This window comes from Mirounga leonina, unplaced genomic scaffold (genome assembly GCF_011800145.1).
Source record: "Mirounga leonina isolate KUSES-001 unplaced genomic scaffold, KU_Mleo_1.0 Mir_93, whole genome shotgun sequence".
Taxonomy (NCBI): domain Eukaryota; kingdom Metazoa; phylum Chordata; class Mammalia; order Carnivora; family Phocidae; genus Mirounga; species Mirounga leonina.
The window spans coordinates 16962355-16986484 of record NW_023270854.1 but is presented as its reverse complement, the minus strand read 5'-3'; the positions used below and the strand labels follow the sequence as shown (position 1 = coordinate 16986484).

Below are 24130 nucleotides of genomic sequence, written 5' to 3'. Positions count from 1 at the left end.
ACTCCACAGCTGGATTGAGTTACAGTTGGGCTAAGAATAGGGGTCCCTTCCTCTCTCTCTCCCTTCCTTCTTTCCAGTCTTCCCACCTTTCACAAGATGGTGTTCAAACCCTGCTTCATTCTTGCCTTGAGTTGAGTGCCCTTTAGAGCAGCACCATCCGTGGAAATGCCCCCCGTTCTGTCTCTGCATGTCCAACACGGTAGCCAGCCCCTAGGCATATGCACCTGTTGGGTACCTGAAACGCGGCTCATGTTACTAAGGAACTGCCTTTTTTTTTTTTTTAAAGATTTTATTTATTTATTTGACAGAGAGACACAGCGACAGAGGGAACACAGCAGGGGGAGTGGGAGAGGGAGAAGCAGGCTCCCCGCTGAGCAGGGAGCCCAATGCAGGGCTCGATCCCAGGATCCTGGGACCACGACCTGAGCCGAAGGCAGACGCTTAACGACTGAGCCACCCAGGCGCCCCTTAAGGAACTGACTTTTAATTGTAATGGATTTTACTTCAATTTAAATAGCCCTGTGTAGCTGCTGGTCACCATATTGGACGGTGCACCCATAGAGTTGAGAAAATAAGACTTACCTACAGGGAAAAAAGACTACAGTGACTTATCACTCAAGTGCCAGACGGAATGATCAGTCTGAAGTCAGGCTTGGAAGAAGGGGCTGGGCCCCCCACGCTCAGTGTCTGTTTCTGACCTCTGTGCCAAGCTCTGGTTTCTGAATGTTGACTGCCTCTTGGACATTTCTGCCTGCACACCGGCAGGGTAGCCTCAGATCAGGAAATCCACGTTCTCCTATTGCCGTTCACCTCAGACTCACTCTCCTTCCTTGATTTTCTACCATCAGATAGCGCCAGCCCCCATTACACCCAAACTGGGAACTTGAGGGGGTGCCTTCTCCACCTTGCAAAACCAGCCTGTCACCCAGCCATGCTGTGCGCCCCCCCACCCCCCCGCGGAGCTCTGGAACCAGTCCCGTGTCCTCCATCCCCAGAGCCACTGTGCTCTCTGCCAGAACAGTGTAGCGGGCCATTGTAATTTGTGTCCCGTCCTTCTCTCTCTGGACTCGACTCTCTCTGCTCCTGTCACCCAGTGAGCCTGTCCCTCGTCTGCTGGATGTGTCTGCCCTGTAGCACACGGAGGATGAAGCCTGGGCAGTTCTTCCCTCCCCCGTCTCTCTGCACATTGATTGGTCTCATTTCGAGGTACCCTCATGCTGCTGCTTTTGTCTGGAAGATTGTTCCTCCCTTTTTTCTCAATCTTTAGGGCCTGCCTCACATGTCTGCTCATCTGAGGCTTGCCCCAGATTTCTGGCCAATTTCCTTCTCCCCTCCCCTTACATGTACGTTATTTCTTCCTCTGAATTCCTGTAGATTACCATTCACTGCTGCTATTAAGTTTATTGTGTTGTCTCGTAATTGTGTGTATGTTGTTCTCCTGGGACACAGAAAGTAAAGTCCTATAGGCTTGAACTCTGTCTTACTGAGTCCTTCTTCCGGTACTGTTTGCAGAGCTGAGTAAGTTCCTTGGGTTTCCTGACAACATGGACGTTGAGCAGACCATAGAGGATGGATGGGTGCTGTGTGGACAGGTGCAGTGAGGAAGGGAATTGGGTCCCTGCAAAGAACACAGGGAGTAGGGATAAAGGTGGTTGTGGTGAGCCTTCATTGCTATGCTGAGGGGTTTTAATTAGACCCATTTTTCCATGGGGAAGACCCACTGTTGTAAGGGAGAAAGGACATTCTAGAAAGGTTAGACTAATGGGGTGGCAGTGAATTAGGATGAAGAGAAGCTGCCACACATCAGTAGCACCTACTCAAGGTGGGCACATAATAGATGCTCAGTAGCTTTTGGAAGAAGGAACAGTGAGGTGACGTTGGTTGGTGTTGGCTCACCACATGTGCCCCCCAGAGTTACCGGCATATAGCAGGCAAAGATCTACCATGAGGTAGGAGTCAAGATGTCAGTGAGGAGTGCCGTCATCGGGAGGCTTGCCTGGGCCTGGAGGACCCACTTCAGGATGGTTCATTCACATGGCTGTTAGCGGGAGGCCTCAGTCCTCACTACCTGGACCCCTCGTAGGTTCTTGATGTCCTCACAACATGGCAGCAGCCGGCTTTCCCCAGAGAGAGCGATCTGAGAGAGGAGGAAGCTTACAGTGTCTTTAATGACCTAATCTTCAACTTTTTCCATATTCTCTTTATTAGAAAGAAGTCATTGTGTCCAACCTTCAGTGAGAGGAAAATTAAGCCCTGCCTCTTGAAGAAGGAAGTTGTGGACATATTTTAAAACGCAGAACATAGGGATGCCTGGGTGGCTCAGTCAGTTAAGCATCCGACTCGGTTTCAGCTCAGATCATTATCTCATGGGTCATGAGATCGAGCCCCTTGTCAGGCTCTGTGCTCAGCGGGGAGTCTGCTTGAAGGTTCTCTTCTGCTCCTTCTCCCAGTCTGTCTCTCTCAAATAAATAAATTAAAAAAAAAAACCCACACAACATAATTTCTGAAAATTAGTCACCTTGAGCATTAAAATTATGATTCTGCTCTGGAGGGCCATCCTTTTACCTCTCCCCATTTGCTCCATTTGGCATAATGCCATAATCTGGCAGAGGTTGAGAAATGTAGGTTGTGCACAGAAGTCCTGTGCTTCTACAGTTTTCTCCGCAACTATTATCCCTGGGACTTGGCACTTAGAACGTTCTGTGTTGGGCTGACAGTGAACAGCCACAGAGGATGGGCCTATGAGTTGGGGCTGTTTGCTGTCAGCAGGGTTATCTGAGCTCGAGCTGGACATGAGGTTCAGTATTGGGCTCCTTTCCTGTAACTCCTTGTGTGTGTTTGTCCTCAACCCACGTACCTTAGGTTTCTCTTCCCTCCTGTATTACAGGTGTATTACAGGTACGTGTGTGTCTAATGCCCGCAATTGATTGTAAGCCCCTCCTGGGCACAGAAGAAGGTGTGTTCTTTACTTTGGTGTTCTTCCTGTCTGCTAGCACAGAGCATTGAACATAAATGTCACTTAGCACATTTTTTTGAATGAATGGTGAGAAGGTCAGAGTGGAGAACCGAGGGAGAGCAAGAAGCTCGGAGAGCTGGCAGCAGTGTGAGGCCGGGGACCCATCAAGGGAGTGAAGAGGGGAAAAGGTTTAGAGAGTAGGAATTGGGGCAGGGAATACAGAGTAGGGAAAGGCAGAGCATGAAGAGGACAGGAGGTTGCAGAGCTGAAGAGGGCAGGAATAAGGGATGAGGTCGGGGATGACAGGGGTTGTAGAAAATTTAAAGAGATGTATGGAACAGGATCTTGGCTCATAGCTGGAGAAAGAGCAGGTGGGAATGGGAAGATAAATGGTATCTCCTGTGTAGTAGGCACAGTGAGGGCATTTTATGTTAGCTCATTTAATTTTTAAAGCATCTGAAGTTAATGGACATACATATAACTCAAGATATTTCAGTGTATAGAGATACTAATCATCCCTTTAAACCAGGAGGTGTTTACTGTGAGCCTGCAAGTGTTATGGGTAATAGTGAGAACTATAAATACACTGTAGAATATGGAAGATAAATACATAAATTAATTTAGGGATGAAGGACTAAGACATGCAAGTCCCTGACGTAGATCTTCCTTGTCTACAAGGATGGCTGTATGTGATACCTGGGGTCACTGGGGAATCCTGTGGAGAAAGAACACTATTTCCTAACCCAGATATCACCTTCTGCGGTGGGGCGGTGGTGGGTGGAATCAGCTGCTGTTGTGAAGGATAAGGGATCAAATACGAAAAATGACCTTCTTGGGGTGCCTGGGTGGCACAGCCGGTTAAGTATCCAACTCTTGGTTTTGGCTCAGGTCGTGATCTCGGGGTCCTGGGATCGATCCCTGCATCAGACTCCATGCTCAGTGTAGAGTCTGCTTGAGACTCTTTCTCCCTCTGCTCCACCCGCCCCCCATGTGGGCTCCCGCTCTCTCTCTCTCTCAAATGAATAAACAAAAATCTTAAAAAAAAAAAAAGTCACCTTCTAAGGTGGATTCCTAAGAGAAAATATAAATTGTAGTATCTTACTTTGAGTTGGAACTTGAGCTTTATTTTATCATAGGAGTGATTTTGATAGATGATGTATTTCATAGGCTTTGTGGGTGGGCATGGGAATTTGGTAACCCCTTACCCACAGTTTATACGAGCAGGCTTCTGAGCTGGAAACAACTACCTTACAAATGAGCCTTCAGAATGCCGCCCCCCCATTGATAAGTTGGGACTCGCGCAGCAGTACTCAGCTATGGCTTGAGCACCTTGTCTTGTTTTAAGCCTTCAGGAAGAATTAGAAAATGAAGTGGAAAAGAAAAACATGTGTCAAGTGTGTAGAATCGTCCCTGTTGTGCAATGACCGTGCAAAAACAGGAGACGAGTAGTACCTGGGAGAGACCCTGAGAGTCATGAGCAGACGCGCGGTTGTCGGCCTCACCTCTTCTCTGCACTTTCTCTGCTTCACATAGCCCACCTGCAAATAATACCTTCGTTGTCGTAAGCCGCCTTAGTTAAACATTGGATTCTACTGGAGTCATAACCAGGCCCGCAATGTCATGCGTAGATTTTATGAAAGTAATTACATGCCTCAGAAAGTCCAGTTGCTCAGCTTGTCGCCCATTGCATCTGATAAAAGTAGTCACACACCTGATCACGTGTTTCTTTACAGGGTCACAGTGGCTGCTTATCTGTATGCACACTTATTGTTGAGAGGAAACACAGATAAGTTTTTGCTGTATGTCTGAAACCCGTGTGTAAAAACGATTTTTAGAGTAACATTCTCTTTCCTGCTCCCTTGCCCCATAACTTCGGAGGGAGGTGAAATTTCCTGTCACAGCTGCTTATAAATAGTAAGTGCTCAATAAAGGCTCTTTCCTCCTTTCACCTCCCAGCTGTTGCCTGGGTGTTACAGAAGGGTGTCCTTCTCACATCTCCCAGGTAGACAGCTCTGTACCTTTGTGAGTTAGCTAAAATGTAACCTGTAGGTTTTTGTTATGACAAAAGGTTTATTCACCGTAGAAATACGGAAACCTAGATCCCTAAGCCTGTGATTTTAAATTTTTCTTTTGTTCCTTATTTATTTTTCCGGTGTTTCTACAAAAATTTAATTTCCAAAGAAAAATACGTAATGTTTCAAAAAGAAAAAAGTGTAGACCAGAAAGTTATCCATTATCCAGAGGTAATCACTGCTACTATACTCCTTTTGTTGTCTTTTTCTGTGCCTGTACGTAATTGATATATATTGAAAATTGAGACTGTATTGTATATGAGCAAAGGCCAACTGCTAAAGCAACCTGTGATTTACAGTGGGAAGAAACAGTACAAGTCTATTTCCAGCTCACTGTCCTGGCAAGGTGGGTAGGTGATGGTGGAGGGGGCAAGATGAGGTGGAGATGTTCTATCCCGCTACGCTCCCTTCACAGAGTTTTTTCCCTTCTTGGCCTTAAGGATTTTCTCTGCTGAGCCGGGAGAAGAGAATGGAGGGAGGATGATGAGTAGGAGGGTCTTATGGGCCAGGTCTGGAAGATGCATACATCATTTCAGTGCACATTCCACTGGCCAGAGCCTAGTCACATGACCACTTCACTGTGAGGAACGCTGGGAAATGTAGTCCAATTGGAAAAGGGTTATAGCTTATTGACCACCTTAATTATCTCTAACTCAATTGTGTAACCCATTTTTGAAACTTTTTTTTTTTTTTTATAAACCAGGCTGTTTACTTTGAACATGGTCTCCTCTCCATCTCAATCCTATGTGAAGCCCCCACCATCTCTTGCCAGATCTCTAATTGTCTGTTTCTGTTCTTGTTCCCCTGTAGTCTGATCTTGCACAGCAACCAAGGTGGTCTTCTAAAAACTCACGTCAAATGTGATCAGTCCCCTGCTTAAAACTTCCCAGAGATGGTTGGAATAATGCCCACTTTCTATAGAGACTGGCCTCTTGGATCTCTGGCCCCACCGTACCACTCTGTTCTCGCCTCTCCCTGCAATGCCAGACCTGCTCCCTGAGGCCTTGGGACTTGCTGTCACCCCTGCATGAATATCCCTACCCCCATCATCACCCTCTGTCTCCTTTGGGTTTAGCTCAGGTGTCTCCTCTCCAAAGAGGCCTTTCCCTGACGACCAGTCATAAATATCCTCCCTCTTTCCCTCCACTTAGTTGCTTTTACTGAGGTGCCATCAAAGCACTTACACCATCAGAAATTCCTGTTTGCAATATATATATTTATATTCTTTCTGCCTTCTAGATTGTAGGTTCCTTGAGGCAGGAACTCTGTCTTGTTCATCTCTGTACCCCCAGATAATGTGTCTGGCACATGGTTGGTACTTAGTAAACACTTGTGGAATGAATGCAGGTCATTACAGAATCTCACACTTTTTACTTTATTTCTTTGAGAAAGTGTGCATGAGCATGAGCAGGGGGAGGGGCAGAGGGAGAAGCAGACTCCCCACTAAGCGGGGAGCCTGGCACAGGGCTCGATCCCAGAACCTGGGATTATGACCTGAGCTGAAGGCAGATGCTTCACCTACTGAGCCACCTAGGCGCCCCAGAATCTCACACATTTTTTTTTTTTTTAAGATTTTATTTATTTATTCGACAGAGAGTGAGTGAGTACAACCAGGGAGGAGTAGTAGAGGGAGAGAGAAGCAGGCCTCCCGCTGAGCAGGGAGCCTGACGCAGGGCTCGATTCCAAGACCCTGAGATCATGACCTGAGCCGAAGGCAGACACGCAACCATCTGAGCCACCCAGGTGCCCTGAATCTCACACATTTTTAATGACAGTGTTGTAGTTCATTGCACAGAATTGCTGTGAACATTTAACTGTCTACTTTTGAGGGACTTCTTTTTTTTTTTTTTCCCCCAATTAAAAAGTGCTTTGGTGCCTGTCCTTTTAGCTGTTCTTTGGTTTGCTTTGTGCACATATCTGTGCTTATTTTCTTAGGTTTGATTCCTACATGAGAATTTATTTAGTGGAAAGATATGTGTACAAAATTTTAAAGTATGTTATATATTACCCTTTGCCCTCCAGACCCCCAATTTGTGTCCCCATGTAGTTGAGAGCCTTGGTATACAGTGCACTTTCATGAACACCAGAAGCTGGGTGGGGCAGGGTGAGCGTGGGGCGTTTTGTCTGTCTGTATTGCTGTATCCCTAGATCTTAGAACAGGCGCTCATGCTTACCAAATGAATAAATCAATTTCCATAAAAAAATTCTACTTGTTCCTTCAGTGAAGTGTATTTTTATTCATTTATTCATATAAATGTTCCCTGACTTTAAAATGTGTGCTTTTGAAAAGTAGGTCTGCCCAGTGTAAGAACAAAGAGCATTCACCCAGTGTTAATATAAACCTCAGGGAATGGGTGTGAGCTGGGCTTATCTTATTCCTTAGAATCCAGACACGATGCAGTTGAGCCCCCTATCAAGTTGGTGGAAAGTCCAGGACACTGCCCAGGATTTTTGAGAATCCCAAGTGCTGTGAGATAAAGAGACCGTTTCTTACCAGAATTCTTATGTTTTGCTCTGTGACAGACTGTACATGTTAATCTTCCCCAACTTGATGACCAGTGCCAGCCTGGGGTGGAAAGACTGCTACCCTTCCCCAATTGGTTATGCCTGGCAGACCAGATGATCCACCATCTCCTTTTGCCAGCACTCAGGACTGGCCTGTAGACTTAGCACTTCCTTTAACACTATCCACCATCCGTGGGTGCCAACTGATTACCCCCCCCACCCCGCACGAGTGTGTTTGGGGAGAATTGCTGGCTGGAAGTCTTTGTCATGGGGTGAGGGGAGGGCCAGAGAGCTGGGATGGGGGGAGCAGTGAGACAGGAAAGTACACTCCTCTGTTTCCTGCCCTCATTTCTTCTGCAGGGTTCCTCATTCCCTCTCAGGTGTGAGATCCCCTTCACCTGGCTGACAAGGATCTCCTTTTCACCCGTGATCCTCAGCTTATATGCAGTGTGTGCACCCCAGCGGGCCTTAAATTCTTCACATTGTACCATAAACCCTACAAAGGTGTGGCCAGATTTTTATCCAAGTGTAAAAACCTGCATCCACCGTGGCATTTCCTTGAGTTGAGCAGGTCATCAGAGAGGTCTAATGATGGGTGGTGGGGTGCAGTGAGCTGGGAGAGACAAAAGAGTCGTAGCCTAGGTAATGGCTGTGCTAACAAGGAATCCTTGGTGCCGGGCCGTGGAGGTGAGTGGAAGGGGGAGAGGTCAGGCAGTCGGTGCCTAACCTGGAAGCTTTGGGAAGCCCTTGGAGACACTGCTGGGCTGTAGCAAAGCCATGTTTTAGTTATCACTCACTTGTCTTCATCCTTTCGTGAAGCCCAGCAAGCACATGAAATCCAAACTTGAATGCAGACCTCATTTGGAAAGGGATCCTCAGCACACACAAGTTGAGAAACCTGTTTGTGTCTCTGCTGTGTGTGCAGGTGGGCAGCCTTGCAGCAGGGGTAGGTGGTTGGAGGGAGGGAGGGAGGATGGTTGGAAGAATCCTGGAAAGTAACGATCTCCAGCACGCTTCTGGTTGCACACAGACACGCTCAGTGTGTGTGCAGTGCGTTGACCAGGGCTCAGTAGCCTCCTGGCTCCATGTTGAATTTCACCCTGCCTCCTTTGACATAATCATTTGGATTTTTTTTTTTCCTTCAGCCAGGTCTTGACCAAACACTTCCACAGTCCTCCTCTCTTGCCCCTCGGTGCTCCTGTCACCAAGGGCTCCAGCCCTAGCTGTTTCCCCTCCTCACCCTTCCTGGGTATGTTCTTCTGCACCTGTGGCTTTAACCACCAACTACCACTCTACACCGATAACCCCCCATCTGACCCATACCGGATGTCTTTCCCATTTATCTAGTCTTTTTTTCTCCCCCGACCTGGTTGTTACACAGATGCCTTGAATTCAACTTATTCCTATCTTTCAGTTCATGTTAGCACTTAGTGACCCAAACCAGAAACTTGAGAGCAAGACAGCGCTCCTCTCGCCTGAATGTCTTAGTCCTTAGCTACTGCTCTGACCTCTGCCTTTGGGCATGAGGCCATCACTGGTTCCTGCACTGTGGGTCTACCCACCCCTCACAGGACACCGTGAGCATATTCGTATCTATATTTTAAGACCTTGCTCAATGCCCAATTGTAATAGGAGCTGCTTAGAGAATGTTGGAATGAAGAAATAAGCAGGTGGGTGGGTGGATGGATGGATGGATGAATGAATGAGTGATTTCCGAGATGGTTTGAGATGATTTCCACTTAAGATTATGATCTTTATTTTTTTTCCTCCTCACTGCAACTGAGGAATTATTATTATTTTTTTTTTGAAGATTTTATTTATTTATTTAACAGAGACACAGCGAGACAGGGAACCACAAGCAGGGGGAGTGGGAGGAGGAGGAGAAGCAGGCCTCCCATGGAGCAGGGAGCCCGATGTGGGGCTCGATCCCAGGACCCTGGGACCATGACCTGAGCCGAAGGCAGACACTTAAAAACTGAGCCACCCAGGCGCCCCTGAGGAATTATTTTCGCTTGTTTTATACCAACATGATGAAACTGTAATTTTGAGAAAATGCTGTACCACATGAAATTTTTTTCTGTCTCGGGCCGTGCGCACAAATGGACAAACTTGCATGGAGTAATTATTTATTAAAGTGAAAAATCAAGGAATTATTTATTAAATAAGTTCTTTATTAAAGATTCAAACATATGCTTGTGTTCTTGGCATATAACTGGGAAATCTTTCACTGGTCCAAATCGATCTGCATGATGTAGTTTGAATTAAACTTGTGCTTAATTAACCTGGATGCTCTACATTTTTACTTAAAAGATTTTATTTGAGAGATCGAGGGAGAGAGCATGGGGGAGGGGAGGGCAGAGGGACAAGCAGACTTCCCTGCTGAGCGTGGAGTCGGACTCGGGGCTTGGTCCCAGGACCCTGAGATCATGACCTGAGCTGAAATCAAGAGTCGGACACTCAGCCGAGTCACCCAGCTGCCCCAAGATGTTCTGAATTTCTAGGGCCGTAGGGTTTTGAACTGGAACGTTGCTTTTTGAACTTGAGTGTGAGGAAGCGTCGCCTGTGCTAAGTTGATTGGTTCTCTGTCCCCAGTACTGGTCTAAACAGAAATCGTTACCTTTGCATATTGGGTAAGACAGTGACCCATTGAAGGTCCATTTCTTAAACTTTTTTTTTCCTCTTTCAACAGGGAGAGTCCCGTATTCTCAGAGTGAAGGTGGTTTCTGGAATTGATCTCGCCAAAAAGGACATCTTTGGAGCCAGGTATGTTTGTTTTGTTTTTTTGTAGGCTTCTGACGAGTTAGGCAAGCACTTTCCAAACTGAAAACTAAACCTGGAGGCCTCCTTTTTTTTTTAAGATTTTATTTATTTATTTGACAGAGAGAGACACAGTGAGAGAGGGAACACAAGCAGGCGGAGTGGGAGAGGGAGAAGCAGGCTCCCTGCAGAGCAGGGAGCCCGATGCGGGACTCGATCCCAGGACCCTGGGACCATGACCTGAGCCGAAGGCAGACACTTAACGACTGAGCCACCCAGGTGCCCCACCTGGAGGCCTCCTTAAGGCGAGATTACCGGGCCCCCCTCTGGAGTTTCTGATGGAGCAATGGACCGCGTTTTGTGCAGGGGATCTTGCCTTCCATCTGGCTTGATTTGATGAGGAGACTGGATTCCGATGTGTTTTTTTTTCTCCGTAGAAAAATACACTTTGGGAATGTGTGTTTATTTTAATACATTCCTTTTTTTTTTTTTTTTTAAATCCCTAATTTAGGGAGACACGAAAGCATTATTTTGTTCCTAGCAGAACTGGGTATTCTCTGGTGTGTATAATCTGAATTGAGAGATTTGGTGATGTGAGTGAATTTGGTGATTTCTGTGCCTTTTCTGGAAACACCAGCAGCCTGGTTTTCCTACGTCCTTATTAGCTTTTTTTATTTTGAGTATTGTGCCTGATACTCCTACATCTTGAAATCAGCCCTTTTATTCCTGTTGGCTCTGCTGGGTGTCACAATAAGTTACTGGACCATCAGCACAATGAGGTTAGAGCCACTGAGAACTGGGATTTGGACCAGATTTTGGAGAACAAAGACCATTTTGAACTTTAGACATGGAGACATTAGAGGTGTCCCAGTCCAACTTGCCTGTCCTATCGCTTTCCCAGGCCATGCATGTCAGTGGTGTGGAACAGGCCCCCGGCGCCCCGCCCTGTTCACGCTTGGTATTCTGTAGGATTGAGCCATGAGGGTTGCGGTGGCTGCTGGGGACAGTTGGGTGTTGTTGGAGTGCTCTCATTAGAACATTCATTTCATCCTGTCAGCCCCCTCCTGTTGCCCGCAGTCACCCTCTGGCTTCAGGCCCTCAGGGTGATGTTGGACACTCTGTAACGGGGCCTCGTTCTGTCCAGCTCACCTCACCTTCATGCTCGCCCAGCAGAAGCCCTTTTCTGCCCTGGGTAGGCAAACCTCTTGATTTTCTGGTCCTATATCTTCATGGACATTTTTAGTTTTTCCTGTCCCAATAAGTTACTACAATAGCACCTGGAGAAATTATGAAAAATACATAAATAAAGTTGATGCAAGAAAAATCCGTGAGATCTTATTAAAAGTTCCCCATACTTGGGGCGCCTGGGTGGCCCAGTGGGTTAAGTGTCTGACTCTTGATTTTGGCTCAGATGGTGACCTCAGGGTCCTGAGATGGAGCTCTGCGTTGGGCTCTGCGCTCAGCATGGAGTCTGCTTGCTACTCTCTCTCCCTCCCCCTTCTGCACCCCCCCCCCCCAAATAAATGCATCTTAAAAAAAGTTCTCCATTCTTACATGTGCCTCAAATGACTGAGGGTTAGCTGTCTGAGCCGTCATGGGAACTGCATGCATGCGCCTCCATCGGGAGTTGCTGGTGGTGTGGGAGGGAAGCACATCTCACCTGCAGGTTCCTTCTCCTTTCCTGTGCCTGTATGAATGCTCTAATATTTCCCTTGTCTGTCTCCTACTAGATTAGAATTTACAGGGGATAGAGACCTCTCTCTTTTGTTGCTTATACAGAGCACCATGAGCCAGACTGGGCAGATTGTTGTTGTTGTTGTTTAAAGATTTTATTTATTATTTGAGACAGAATGAGAGAGAGAGAGAGCACATGAGAGGGGGAGGGTCAGAGGGAGAAGCAGACTCCCCGCCGAGCAGGGAGCCGATGCGGGACTCGATCCCGGGACTCCGGGATCATGACCTGAGCCGAAGGCAGTCGCTCAACCGACTGAGCCACCCAGGCGCCCCAGATTGTTTTTTTTTTTTTTTTTTTAAGATTTTATTTATTTATTTGAGATAGAATGAGAGAGAGAGAGAGAGCACATGAGAGGGGGAGGGTCAGAGGGAGAAGCAGACTCCCTGCTGAGCAGGGAGCCCGATACGGGACTCGATCCCAGGACTCCAGGATCATGACCTGAGCCGAAGGCAGTCGCTTAACCAACTGAGCCACCCAGGCGCCCCAGATTGTTTTTTAATAGAAACATTTGCATGCTCACCAGTAAATTGTGCTCTTATATCCAAAATGCCTATTGCTCTCACTCTTTTCCATGAATTTTATAGTTTTGAAGGAAGAGGTTGGATTTGGAAAATTACAGCGATTTTTATTTTGATTGTTTTTGCTTTGTTTTACCAAAGCCGTTCATAAAACAATGAAATGGATTCAGATTGTATTTCTCAGCCTGTTAAGATCTGAGATTAAAATTGGTAGTGGGATTAGGCTTCAAATCTTAGAAGAGGCGGACAAATCCAAGCCTTGAATTTTTACCTTTTACATGAAAAGGGGCAGCATGATTTCTTAGCAGGGTAAAAGGAATTACAGAGAATACCTCAAGATGTTCATTGGAAAGGTAGTGTATGACTTAATGGACCAAGTGCTGGAAGATGAGTAGAAAGTCTGGATCCTACTTCTGTCCTTCATTTTCTTTTAAAGATTTTATTTGAGAGAGAGAGAGTGAGTGTGAGAGAGAGCATGAGCAGGGGGAGCTGCAGAGGGAGAAGGAGCAGCAGACTCCCAGCTGAGCAGGGAGCCTGATGCTGGGCTCGATCCCAGGACTCTGGGATCGTGATCTGAGCTGAAGGCAGACGCTTAACTGACTGACCACCAGGCGCCCCTGTCCTTCATTTTCTTAGTTTTAATAAATACAAAACACACTGTCCTCCCTTCCTGCCTTCCTCCTTCGCTCTCCGTGCCTCGCTCAGGTGTCCACTTTCTCTGAGTGTCATAGTTCTTTCAGGACCCATTTGCCAATGAGTGAGCTAAAACGGAAGGATTCGGTGGCAGCGTGCAGGTCACGCCATGTTGGTATTTCACTGTAGAATGGCCCCGTTTATCACCTTCTTACTTTGCCTCATGACCTGCATTCTCCTCCACATTATCTTGAGCAAATCCTCTCTAGTTCTCTGTGTCCCAGTAGCTCGTATAGAACAGGGATTACTTGCCTCGTAACTGGTGTGCAGGAGTCTGGGGAGAGCCCCCTGGTCACTCTGCTCACCTGGCAGCTCTCCTGGGTTTGGAGGCAGAAGTCATGAGTGTGGATTTGTGGTGTGTGTCCCCTGCTCTCCGCTGGGGTGAGACCCTTCCTATCAGTGTCCTTCTGAACCCCAGTAAGCCCCCCCTGTCACCTACAGCCTGTCACTGAACCCCCTCCATCTGTGTTTCCCATTCTCCCTTCCCAGGGAGAGAGCTGGACAGGAACGGGAACCCCTGTTGTGGAAAGGATAATGGATGGAGAAAGAAGGCTAGTGTTGGCGAGCAGCATCATCAGAAGCTCATAAGTGGTAGAAACCATATAGACTTGGGTCTTTTGAAAAGACAGGATTTATTCCTTTTTTAGAAGAGTTTTTTTGTTTGTTTTTAAGAGAGGGAAGGAGGGAAGGAGAGAGAGAGAGGAGAGGACGGGCAGAGGTAGAGGGAGAGAGAGAATCCCAAGCGGACTCTGCACTGAGCACGGAGCCCGATGTGGAGCTCGATCTCACTACCCTGAGATCGTGACCTGAGCCGAAATCAAGAGTCGGGTGCTTAACTGACGGAGCCACCCAGGCACCTCAATACAGGATTTACTTCTCTGGGGCTCTCTCTGCTTTGTCTCCAAGGGAGGCTGCCTGGCCTGAGGTGGGGTGGGCTGGTGGTTGGGGTGCAGTGGGTGGGGGGGTAGAGGGGCGGGATGTGTTGGTCGGCGGTGTCATGAGCACTCCATCTCTCCCAAGTGAGAGGCTAAGGGTCCACTTCAGAGGACTGGGGTTTGTGGGACCCTGGTCTCGGGCCTGCCTCTCTACCAGGGCAGCTGATCCACCCTTGAGAGGCCTGTACCTGAAATGCCCTTCTTTTCCGCATTCTTTGTCCCAATCCTGCACTGAGAATACAAGATCATTTTCCAGCTTCCTTCCAGCAAAGCCTAACTTCATTAAAAGAGCCTTTGTTTAAAGAAGATTTGGTAATTGAGCTCTTGCTCTCCTTGAATGTCTGAGCGTTTGGTCTGTGTGGAAATGGCACTAGCAGAGAAAGCTTTCCTTTTGGGTCACACCTTCGGGTCAAGGAAGGGCGACCATATAATCTGTCAACTAAACAGGGACACTTTTGTCTGCAACAAATGCTACGTCAAATGTGGGAGGTCAGGACATAGGATGTATATGGAGGCTGGTCACCCCAGGTAAAAGACCTCCCAACTTGATGAGCTATGGGGAAAAAAAAATGCTATGTGATTTTTTTTTTTTTCCCCCTAAAGATGAGGAAAAGAAACTCTAACTCTTAAAACAAAAACATACCACCTGTAAAATGCCAATCTGACATTCAAAAGGAAGTAAAACCATTTTGGAAACAGGGCATACATGGGGTACCTGCCTCCATTTCAGAAATGGGTCCGTTGTCTTTGTGAGGTAGAGTGTGATGTGGGGGAATCAAGGAGGCGCCTTTCCCCGGGAAGTCCTCTTGCCCCCTCGTCACAGTCCCAGTCTCCTGTTGAGGTGTAGGATTCGAGTCCGCTGGTAACAGGCTTTGCCACCCTCTCTGGTCTGGTTTGCCCCCCACTCCAGCGCCACCCCTTTCGTCCAAACTGATCACATTGGACTGCTCTTTCTAATGGTAGGTTACTACTCTACCTGAGTGACAAACATTGAGCCCCCTGGATGGGCCATTTGGACTAGATGACGGTCAGGGTCTCTCTAAAACCTGCAATGTGATGGCTGCATCCTTATTAAAAGCAGAGTTAAAGAACTGCCCATTGTATTTGAGCTGACCCACGTTCTTAGAATTATAAGTGAGTATCATAAAGGAAGTCAATTTTGAATAGATAGACTTTGCCAAGTAAGATCTTAGTTTGTGGTTTTTTTTTAAACTTAGAATACCTTTAAGTTTCAAACTGTATTCTTTAGGTAAGCTTGTATCTCATGACTTCTTTTTGTCATAGGCTTAAGTAGTAACTGAATAGGGTCCTTTTAATACAAGTTTTAGCTGTACCCTCTCCCCCCTTTTCCTCCTGAATTGTGATCGGTCATTTGCGGTTACTTAGAATCATCTGACACCATAAAGCTGCTCCTTAAAATTGAGCAACAGTGGCTAAGACAACTAGAATTTCATGCTTTCATACGGAAGATTTCAAGACTCTCATTTCACACTTGCTTCTGTGGATTTTGTATGTGGAACTATTAGCATCAAGTTACACCTGTTTGGTTTGTTGTTTTTTTTTTTTTGACAAGCGGTGATTTGAAATGCAGAACACACACACACATTGAGGGCATTGGAGGGATGTGGCAAGAAATCTCGTGTGGGCTGGTGACAGGGAGTTACTGCCCCCGCGAGATGGCCCCACGGCCCCGCCTCACCTCCATCCCATTATCTAGATTGCAGTTGTTAACATTTTTCTGCATTGGCTTCATTATCTTTTTTTTTTTTTTTTAACTGAAGTATTCCACAGTGAATTATAGACATCATGACACCCAGCCCCTAAGTACTTACTTCAGCCTGCATCTTGAAAAAACGGCGTATTCCTTTATAACCACAATACAATTTTCACAAAATTAACAATAATTGCCTGATGGACTCTCTTACCTAGTCCATTACCTGACTCCCCTGAACCGTGCCTATGATGCCTTTTATAACTGGGCCGTTTAGAGCAGAATTCAGTTGAGAATCATGTATTGCATTTACTTTTGGTGGGTCTCTTAAACTCCTGTTAATTAGAATCATCCCCCCACTTCCCTTTTAAATGACCTGGAATGGTCATTCAGTTGTTACTTGCTGTATCATTTATTGCATTCATTCTTTTTTTTTTTTTTAAAGATTTTATTTATTTGTTTGACAGAGAAAGACACAGCGAGAGAGGGAACACAAACGGGGGGAGTGGGAGAGGGAGAAGCAGGCTTCCCGCGGAGCAGGGAGCCTGATGCGGGGCTCGATCCCAGGACCCTGGGATCATGACCTGAGCCGAAGGCAGTCGCTTAACCAACTGAGCCACCCAGGCGCCCTATTGTGTTCTTTCTCCTCCTGGGTTTCCTGTATGGTAGAAGTTGCATCTAAAGGCTTGATCAGGGGCACCTGGGTGGTGCAGTTAAGCGTCCAACTCTTGTTTCTGCTCAGGTCATGATCTCAAGGTCGTGCGATTGAGCCCTGGCGTCGGGTTCTACACTCAGCGCTGAGTCTGCTTGAGAGTCTCTGTCCCTCCCGCATATGCATGCGCTCTCTCTGCCTCTCTAAAATAAATAAATCTTATTTAAAAAGAAAAAAAAGACTTGATCAAATTCAGTTTCAACACTGGGGACAGGAATGGGGATGCTGTTTGCTCAGGTGGAACACGGTGTCTGGTTGGCCTACAACCAATGGCGCTAAAACAAGATGGATCCCAGGTTTAATGTGGGGATAGTCTGTTCCATCCACGGTCATGACTGTTCCCCCAGGTGACCAGTGAGAAATGGGTGAGGCAATATTTTGGCTACACACTGTACACAGATAAATTTTAACTATTAACTTACTTTCTCTCCAAATAGGACTTCTTTTTTTGGGGGGGCCATTTTTTGAAAACCTTGCCTAGCATAAGTTTACCAAATTGGGAAACCTTGAGGCTATACATACCTTGAGAGTCCCCTCGATGTAAGCCCTTCTAGGATGTCGTTAGGCCAGAGTTTGCAAACTGTCGGTCCCTGTGGACTAGACTGAGCTCACAGGTGTGCTTATTTGGCCCATGGAGCACTAAAACAAAGAAATAAAAATCCTGAGCCAACACTTGGGAGATTTCCTATTAAAAATCCATTATTTCCAGGCGCCTAGGTGGCTCAGTTGGTTGGGCGACGGCCTTCGGCTCGGGTCACGATCCTGGAGTCCCGGGATCGAGTCCCGTATCGGGCTCCCTGCTCAGCAGGGGGTCTGCTTCTCCCTCTGCCCTCTTCCCTCTCATGCTCTCTGTATCTCATTCTCTCTCTCTCAAATAAATAAATAAAATCTTAAAAAAAAAAAATACATTATTTCCAGGCTTCTGGAAAGTCTTGGCAATCTACACACCCAAGGTCACAGGGCTGGAGGTGTCTCCTGGATGCACTCGTTAGATGGGGCCATGACCTCTTGGCCGCCGAGAACCCCATGTCTCCCATTCTATTCTCTGCAGCCAACCTCCTCCGCTGACATAGCCCTGAGCCCCTGGAGGGACAGACCTGTGTTTGGTTTTGACCCCTGTACAGGGGGTCTTTAACCTAGAGAGCGGAGTCTCCCCCCGCCCTCCCCCACAGCACGTGGACCTCCTTAGGTGGGTGCAGAGCACCTTATACTCCGCTAAGACGCTGTTTGTGATGTGCAGGCGCTTGCCAGTCGGCCTCCTCTCTGCATGCCTCGGCTATCTAGGGCATTGCTGCGGAATCACAACCTCACTAAAGGCCTCGGGCTGAAAAGTATTCCTCTTAAAATCCCTGCCCCTAAGAGCTCATACAGTTACTCACGCGAGCGCCCCAGAGAACGTCACTGTCAGATGATTTATTCTAGCTGTACACCGTGCGCCTCTCCCCCGCCCCCAGGACTTTGAAGGATCTTGCTGTCCTCCTCCCAAATGGAAACCTCTTCTTACTCTGTAAAAAAGCACACCACTCTATCTGTGTTCGTGTTTACTTCCTGGTCTTGAATGCACGTGTCTATGCCGTGTCCTCAGAAAGCCTGTCCATCATGGCTTTGCACACTGCTCAGGCCATGCCGTTTCCCAGAGGGCAACAATTAGAAGCGGCAGATGGGTCAGTGTGTAGGGCCAGTGTGTTTCTCTTCTGTGTCAGGCCCCCAGGCTTGCTGTGGTATAGCTAGTGTCCGTAAAACTAGCGATACGAACTGGCCTTTGGGTCATCCCAGTTTGGGTAATGAAGGCGTGAACTGGACAGGCCACACTTACATACCATTCTCTGGTGTTGCGTTAAGGTGAATCCCTCATTCAGAATCTTTGGCTTGGCCTTCACTCTTTTTTTTTTTTAATTTTTAATTTTTATTTTTTTTTAAGATTTTATTTATTTGACAGAGAGAGAAAGCGAGGGAGGGAACACAAGCAGGGGGAGTGGGAGAGGGAGAAGCAGGCCTCCTGCTGAGCAGGGAGCCCGATGCGGGGCTCGATCCCAGGACCCTGGGATCATTACTTGAGCCGAAGGTAGACGCTTAACGACTGAGCCACCCGGGCGCCCTTGGCCTTCACTCTTGATGCATGAACGTGTGGGCATCATCAGGGGAGCCTCTGCTCCGCCACATGGTCCGACAGAGAGTAGAGGGGGTAATTGGAGGACGTCTTGCCCTCATTGCCCTCAGAATCTAGAAGAATGTTCTCCGGTCACTGAGTCTGTAAGGCAGAGAATTGGATGGGTTTCAGGAAGAAGAGGGGCACCAGCACATCATAGACGCGGAATAAATTTTGGTCATCGGGTCAGAGTGGGAGCCCGAGAAAATGGAAAAATTAAAGCTACTCAAGAGCCATGGGCACTATTTTAATCATGTAATGTAATTACAGAGGGCATCTCTGGGCATTGGTGGAGAGTGGATGTCTCTGGACGTGGGGGTGGGGTGGGCTCCCCCTCCTAGCTGCCCACCCCTCCTGACTCCTTCCTCTCCCTCATTCCTCAGCTGCGTGTCTTTGCCTGTAGGCCCCCCTGCCCCCCACCGGCCCACATCCCAGTACCTTCAGTCCTGCTTCATCCCAAAGTATTCTATATTTGTCTCACCATCTTCCTTTTTGGGGGGAGGTTGGGAAAGAGTGTAAGAAGCTCAAGTATAAGCAAGGAGGTGTGCCAACTGGAGATGAGTCAGAAACGAAAGCATTTCTAAATGTGTAAGACAATGAAGACAATATTTATTTGACAAAAGTTGAAGTTAACAACCAAGCCTGCAGAAACACAGCCAGAAGGGAGGTCCAGCGTTGGGACAGCCGGGGATCTCCGCTTCCATTTCCTCACCAAAGGAGGAGGGAGGGAGAGGTTTCTCTGTCAGTTGGGGGTTCTCCTGTTTTTTGGGGGGTGAAGGTGGCTCGCCAGCCCATTCTCAGTGGCCGAGCCTCTGAGAGGCCTTGGGAATACTCCTGTCCGGGCCCACGATGCATCAGTGTTGACAGAAATGCTCTTATTGAAGGTGAAAATATCCTGGTATTATACCTAAAAGTTATGCTTTTAAAAAGGGATACATATCTCTGGAATCCCAAGATGTTAGATTTCTCAGATACAAATCTCCTATGTTATAATATTTCATCTTCTAAGAAACATTGTCATTAGATTTCATAAAATTACTTTTACTTAGGGTTTATATTTGGGGGAGGGACCTGGAAGATAAAAGTTTTAGGATGGCTTATAAGTGTAAGTGAGCTGGCAGGTTCTTAAGTGGGAAATAGAGCCTCCTCTGAGTGCTGTAAGTGGTTATTCAAATTGGGGGCCCGCACACTTTTTTTCTTCAAAGGGCCGGATAGTAGATTTTTTTTTTAAAGATTTTTTTTTTTTTATTCATGAGAGACAGAGCGAGAGAAAGGCAGAGGGAGAAGCAGGCTCCCAAGGAGCAGGGAGCCCGATGCGGGACTCGATCCCAGGACCCTGGAATTGTGACCTGAGCCGAAGGCAGACGCTTCACGACTGAGCCACCCAGGCGCCCCAGATAGTAGATTTTTGGCTCAGCAGGACCTAGGGTCTCCAAGAAAGCTCAGAAGGAGCCAGGACAGGATCCGATGGGCGCGTCTGTGTGCCGGTGGCCCACGGGTCCTAAGTTGCCAGTCCCTGAGAATATTCTCTATTGATTCTCTACAACATACGTATTTAGACCTGGGAGTGCCTGTGTTATTTGGTCATGATTTTCAGATTAAACTGTTACATAGAGCTGCTGGTTAGTCAATGACAGACAGAATTGAGCCAGTATTGACGTTTTGGGCGTGGAGGAATGGGGTTTCTAGATATTGCAGGAGCTTTTTTTTCTTTCCCCTCTTCAAGGGCATCATGCTTACAATATAACTTATGGAACTTCTTATTTATTTTTTTATTTTTAAATAATTTTTAAAGCTTTTGGGCGCCTGGGTGGCTCAGTTGGTTAAGCGACTGCCTTCGGCTCAGGTCATGATCCTGGAGTCCCGGGATCGAGTCCCGCATCGGGCTCCCTGCTCGGCAGGGAGTCTGCTTCTCCCTCTGACTCTCCCCCCTCTCATGCTCTCTCTCTCTATCTCATTGTCTCTCTCAAATAAATAAATTAAAAAAAAATAATAATTTTTAAAGCTTTTATTTGAGAAAGAGAGCACACAAGAAGGGGGGGAGGGGCAGCGGAGAGGGAGAAGCTGGGGCTCGATCCCAGGACCCTGAGATCATGACTTGAGCCAAAGGCAGACGCTTAACTGACTGAGCCACCCAGGCGCCCCATTTATGGAACTTTTTAGATCGGCACTGTGGATTTTGAAGTCTACAAATGAATACAACTGTCAAATTGTTTCTGTCCTAGAGGAAATGATTCTCACTGCTTTGTCTATAAATACATGAATGATAAAGTTGAATTTATACATGGACAAGCAGATGCGCAGACCCATAATTTAGTGTACTGCAATTAAAATACAGCCCGTTTTCTCCACTGAATATTTTTTAGACTTAGGACCTTAGTGCAAGGAATGTTTAATAAGGAGTCTGCAATGTGTGGCTCCTCAGTAAATTATTAAAACAACTGGCATTTCTACTGTATAATATCAACACAAGTGATATAAAATATACCTTGCCTCTTCATGAGTGTGTGCTCACATTCCTCTAGCAGTCCGAGAGCAGTGGGTAGTAAAAGTGTTGGAAGGAGTGTTCGCATTTCTTTCCTTCCTTGTTCAAGGTGCACTATTGTATTGTGCTTCCCCTTTTGAAGAACTGATGATTGTTTCAAGTCTCTGTTATTTTTAGATGCTTGAAATTAAGCATTCATGGTAGGAAAACAGAAGCATTTGAAAGAAATGCTGTGTTTCACATTTGGGGGCAACTGGTTGGGAAATCAAAAATGGGTGAATCTTTAAAAAACTTGATCCTTGTTTCTTTTTTCTTTTTGTTTTTGCTAGTGAGAAAATGATAGTGTTGGTTATATATTCTCTGCCTCTGACTTGTAAACTCTTGGGAGTTCATTGTGAACAGTGGCTTTAATTTTGTTGAAGTGATTTTAAATGTTATCTGGACAGTCTAGAGAGGAGAAAGGAAATTTGCAAATTCCTTTCTTCCAGAATGAGTTACGGGCTCCCCGTAGTGTGATTTCGTTTTCTGTTATTAAATATATAGTCTCAGACCATCTTGAGATTTGAATGACTAGTGAGACCGTATAACTCAGGATCTTTGGTTTGTTCTTACACTGTTTCTTGGTGTGGAATGTCAAAATATTTGAAACTGTTATTTTTCTGGAATGATATGTCTTCACTGGTGGCTGAAGCGACTGTTGAGGCATCCGAGCTGGAGACCTGGGAGTTGTCCTTGGCGCTCATCCCTCCTTCCCACCCCCCAGCCTGGTTTCCATGTTTGTGTAGAGGACTTCCCAGATGCTGTTCACATCTACCCCACCCCCCCGCCCCTGCACCCGAAACAGAATTCTGTCCAGCATAGACTGATTTCAGGTCTTGGCAGAACCCTAATGATCAGATCAGTTGTTGCTGTGGATTAAGGTCCCGGCCCCTTAATCTTGACAGAAGTGCCCTCTCTGCACCCTCCAGGGCATCTCTTGGCCTTGTGGTTGCCTTCAGAGGCCACACTCCGCCTCCTGTGCCTTTGCTGGACGTCCAGAATGCCCAGCATCTTCCTATTCCGCACAGCTGCCTTGTTCTTGTCCTTCATGCCTACACCCTCCTAACCCCCCACCCCATGAGATCACCCCCAGGCAGCTTTCCCTGTCTCTGCCCACTTTGCTCAGGTCTGGTGGCGCTTGGCTTTGTTTGCTCACCCCTGTGCAGCTACTTGTGTGCACACTGAGGTATGGCATTGGGACTTTCCCTCTGCACCCCGCTGTGGTCCCACATTGGCCCAGGGCCACCAAATCCATAACCGCCATCACCCCCCCCACCCCCACCCCACCGCCGCCCATGCACTCTGCAAACTTGCATATTCCTCTCAGCCCCTTGGTGCCCTTCCTGCCACTAGGCTGAGTTTCTTTCTCCTGCTTTTGTGCTCTCCCGGTGATTTATATATGCTCATATTTTCCTTACTGTCTCATTTCATAATTTCCTATTTATTTTATTCTGTATGTATCTTTAAGACCTTCATTCTTATGCAGATTATCAATTTTAATAATAAAACATGCATTATTTCCAGCTCCTTCCTGCTTTGGAATTGCTACAAATGCAAAAACTCTAAGGAATACCTCACCCTTAACTCCTCTGTCCATGGGAAGCTCAGGAGGAGAGGAATCGTGAGCATCCCTGACCATGAAGGCTTCATGGATGGCTCTTGATGCCTGGCCGAGGACATGTATTGGGGAGTTATAGCTCCCTCTGGTGGCCATATCATCAGGTGCCTTTTCATTCTAGGCTGTAAAAATGGTATTCAGATCTAATAATCCTTTGGAGTCCTTTTAAATTTAATTTTTTGATTTTTAAAATTAACTCAGATCTTTGCTTTAGCAGGTATTTAAGTCATTCTCAATGACTTAAAGAATGATTTTACTTGAAGCAATTCCTACTTTTTACATAGTTGGTTTTAAAAGTAAACAGTAAGTAGTGTTAACTTTATTTCCCCCTTTTTCTTTTCCTTTCTCTGCCCAGTAATTTCCTAAACTTGTAGCATCATCAAAATGCCACAGACTACAAAAGAATAAATAACTGGTACTGGGAAGGAATGAAATTCTTCAAATGAGGGGTACCTCAGATTCAGTATGGAATCGACAGCATTCATAGACGAAATGAATTATAATGTGTTTTTAGCCTCACACTTTGATAGATCAGAACTTAAGCACTCTGTTTTCTTTAAGAAAGGAATTTCCAGGCTACATTGTTAATATAGAAGAGTATTTATAAACAGTACCTATGTCCATGCTAATTATGGCAGACAGGTATAGATCATCTCAAAAAATTCATATTTGGCTTTGGAATTTTAAAAAACACTTTTGCATTTCATTCTGAGGTGGTTTAGAAGTTTTTACCACTACAGAGAAGTTAATGGAGCAATTCATGACATGAAAAACTAGATTCAGAAAAGACCAGAGGTTTAGAAAATGTTTTTTCTCTTCTTTTTTCTTCCCTGTAGCTAAATTTGTAATGATGCATGTAGATGGCATTACTTTTCATACTGATACCCCTTGAAGAACAGTAGCAGCCCTTAAAAAAATTTTTTTACATGTAAGATTGGCTAATTTTTCTCTCAGGTATGCTTGGGGGTTTTTTGTTTTGATAAAATTCTGTTGGGTGCAGGGGAAGGAGTCATTAAGTTGTCTTTGGGAGAGTCTGCCTAAGTGGGTATGTTACAGCAAAGGACTTATGTAGACAGAGTCAGGGTGATTCAAACACCCACAGAGGAAAATGGCACAGATCATTTATCTGCTCATTTTGCAATAATGTTCTTCTCTCCCTTGGCCATTTCTTAACGTCTGCAAATACTGCCAAAAAACAAAAACCAGAAGAAAGCCATGAATGTTTTCAGTGGGACAGAAGAAATG

At 46.3% G+C, this 24130-nt stretch overlaps 1 protein-coding gene across 2 annotated transcripts in view; it reads left to right on the top strand.

The window, feature by feature from the left end:
* Positions 1-24130, top strand: part of NEDD4L (NEDD4 like E3 ubiquitin protein ligase) — a 335624-nt gene that overhangs the window by 99968 nt on the left and 211526 nt on the right. For both annotated transcript variants that reach the window (XM_034995969.1, XM_034995968.1), the window contains exon 2: positions 10223-10296. In XM_034995969.1, the coding sequence (XP_034851860.1) occupies positions 10223-10296 (74 nt within the window). The remainder of the gene's footprint in view (positions 1-10222; positions 10297-24130) is intronic.